Genomic DNA, 2,682 nt, shown 5'->3' on the forward strand with positions numbered 1-2,682 from the left:
ATCACACTGAATTTGTGCACTGAACAAACCCAGCAGAGCTGGCAAACTCTAGCTAGGGTCTCAGTGGTCACTTGCAGTGATTCCACCAAAGTCTCTCATGCCTGTGACTCGGGGAAGGTCACCCATAATCTGAGACTTTATATTTGGTCATGTGTATAGCAAAAATTTTGGACATATATCTACCATGATAGCTTGTTGTAGAATGAAATGTGAAAATTTCATAAAAGTCACAGCCGTGACTGGCCTATAAAAAAGCACCCAACGGAGGTGAATTCATTTGCCACCTATGACGCTCCATTCTTTTACATTTTTCAGCTATAGAATCTAAGGCAGGAGACATTTGACACTTCGGTCATTTTTGTCTTTCAGCATTGACATGTACATAGAAGGTGTGGCAGATTTGAATGAAATGTACCTTTTTTGGTCCATAAGCCCACCCAACGAACAAGCTGCCAAGATGACCCAGATGAAAGACAAAATAGCAAATTGTTATTTGCCTGCATTTGAAAAAGTGAGTGCGCTGTTCAGAATCTTGGGGGCTCTGCGATTAGAGGAGTAAGAAAAGGAGTGCCTGGGCATTCCTGCGGCATTGACCCTCACTTCCAGTGAACCCTATTGAATACTAGTGAATGGAGCATCCTGACTCTCAAGGCATTTTCCAAAAGTCCACTGTGAGGAATAATTGTGACAGTTTTACCCAAGTTATAATTTTCCACCAATACTTCAATTTACTAGGACCCAATCTACAATTCTCTATTCCCTGGAATGGAATTGGTCTTGGATCTTGGGCTGTGGAAGGCTCTGGGAGCCACGCTAGAGACTGGAGCAGATCCCACAGAACATCATACAGAGGGTTATGTTCCAGGAGGAACACGATGAATGCAACACATCAGAAAATATTCTGGCAATTATAAAGGGCAGCTTGAGACGAGCTGCCCATCAGGAGAATGTGGTAGAGTTTCAGGGAATGGATGAGATGTGTCTAAAGAGAGATGGGGTGGTGGGACGGAGAGAAAATGACAGATGAAGTAATGTTAAGGGAAAATTATCTATAATTTGGGCGGGCATCTGCTTAGACGTTTAGGAAAGTCATGTAAACTAAGGACATAAATTTCCATCATTACTCATAGTACTAGCTTAATTAATGTTTCTCTTTGAAGGGAAAGCAGAACATTTCAAGATCAAAACTGTCTGAAATCATGCTAAATAAAAATCAGGAACCAAAAAATGATTGTAAGAGATATACGAGGCTTACATATAAATAAAAGGATTAACACTGACACACTCATCGTTATAAAGCATCAAATAATTCTTTCATTCAGTCAACAAATATGCATTCAATTGCTACTATGTCAGCTCCTGTTCACGGAGGGAAGAGTTTAATAGTAATCAGAAAATCCGCTCTCCTGGCCCTCGTGGTGCTGAGAGTTTAGCACGTTCACATGGTGACAAGCTCCTCAGTCACTGCAGTTTGAGGACATCTGTCCTCTGAGATCAAAGAGCCCTGTGATGACATAAAAGATAGATGCACAATCACAATATGGCGTTTGATTCTTCAATATATTCTTCATTTTTTATCCCTACTTCTATATGCATACACAGTCTGAAGGGGTAATTGCCGCAATGTTGTGGTCTTCAGTTGGTTCAGCCATGTTTTTTCTCTTTTTGTCTATGATTTCCATGTGTTTGCAATATTTTTAATAAAGATCACATATTTTCTGCAATGTTTTATTATAATTCAAATTACATAAAAGTTGAAAGACCTATACTATCAATTGACAGATATGAATCACCTACATTCAAAAATTAATCTTTAATTATGACGTTTGCTTAATCATATCTGTCTCCATCCTTCTCTCCTCCTATCAAGTACACTATTTTTTGCTGCATTTGAAAGCAGGTGCAGACATCAGCGCAGTCACACCCCATTCACTTCAGCAGGCAAATTAGAACATATTCCACCAATGTTATTGACAGACACAGGTCAGGTAGGAGTCAGAGCCAATGTTGTAAGGGGATGGTGAGTTGAGGTGACCCGGGGTAATTTCAGGTGCCAGAGAGATAGACCAGGAAATGAGGAGAGCAGACGAGAGGAGAAAGGTAGACTCTGAAATAGTCTGCTGAGGACTGAGGAAGGCTGACGTGAAGATGGAGTCTTTGCCCAAGGGAGGGAGGAGAAAGAAAAGTGTGGAGAGAGAGACAGAGAGAGAGAGACACAGATGAAGAGCCATATCCTGAAGTTTCAGGGCTGCAGAGTTTAGGGTGTGGGGCCAACAGAAACATGTTGCAGCAGGTGCTAAGCCCTTGGCCCAGTGGATGGTGCGAGTAGGGAGCCCCAGAGATGTGGGAAGGGGAAAAGAAAATGGGAACCTGGCCTTCAGCTGAGGAGTGAGGGAAGAACAGCAGGCCCCACTCCTCCCTCTGTGTCAGTGATTCAGGGCCGGTGGAGAAGGTCTGAAGCTCCATATCCGCCCAGTGAGGCAGCAGAGGTGAGAAAGCAGGCTGGAGAGAGCTGGGAGGAGCAGGGGGCCAAGCTTGCCTGTGCCTGTGTTCACGATGCTATTCCTCCAATTCGCCAGGTGTTAAACAGCCACGGACAAGACTACCTGGTTGGCAACAGGCTGAGCAGAGCTGACATTCATCTGGTTGAACTTCTCTACACTGTTGATGAGCTTGACCCCA

The 2,682-nt window shown here is 43.3% G+C and overlaps 1 protein-coding gene across 1 annotated transcript in view; it reads left to right on the forward strand.

Moving 5' to 3' along the window:
• Nucleotides 1–2,681, forward strand: part of LOC124226472 (glutathione S-transferase A1-like) — a gene marked incomplete at its 3' end in the record, with an annotated part of 17,130 nt that extends 14,449 nt beyond the window's left edge. The window contains exons 6-7 of the mRNA XM_046639788.1: nucleotides 370–511; nucleotides 2,580–2,681. Coding sequence (XP_046495744.1) covers nucleotides 370–511; nucleotides 2,580–2,681 — 244 coding nt within the window. The remainder of the gene's footprint in view (nucleotides 1–369; nucleotides 512–2,579) is intronic.
• Nucleotide 2,682: the final 1 nt, after the last annotated feature.

This window comes from Equus quagga, chromosome 15 (assembly GCF_021613505.1).
Source record: "Equus quagga isolate Etosha38 chromosome 15, UCLA_HA_Equagga_1.0, whole genome shotgun sequence".
NCBI lineage: Eukaryota > Metazoa > Chordata > Mammalia > Perissodactyla > Equidae > Equus > Equus quagga.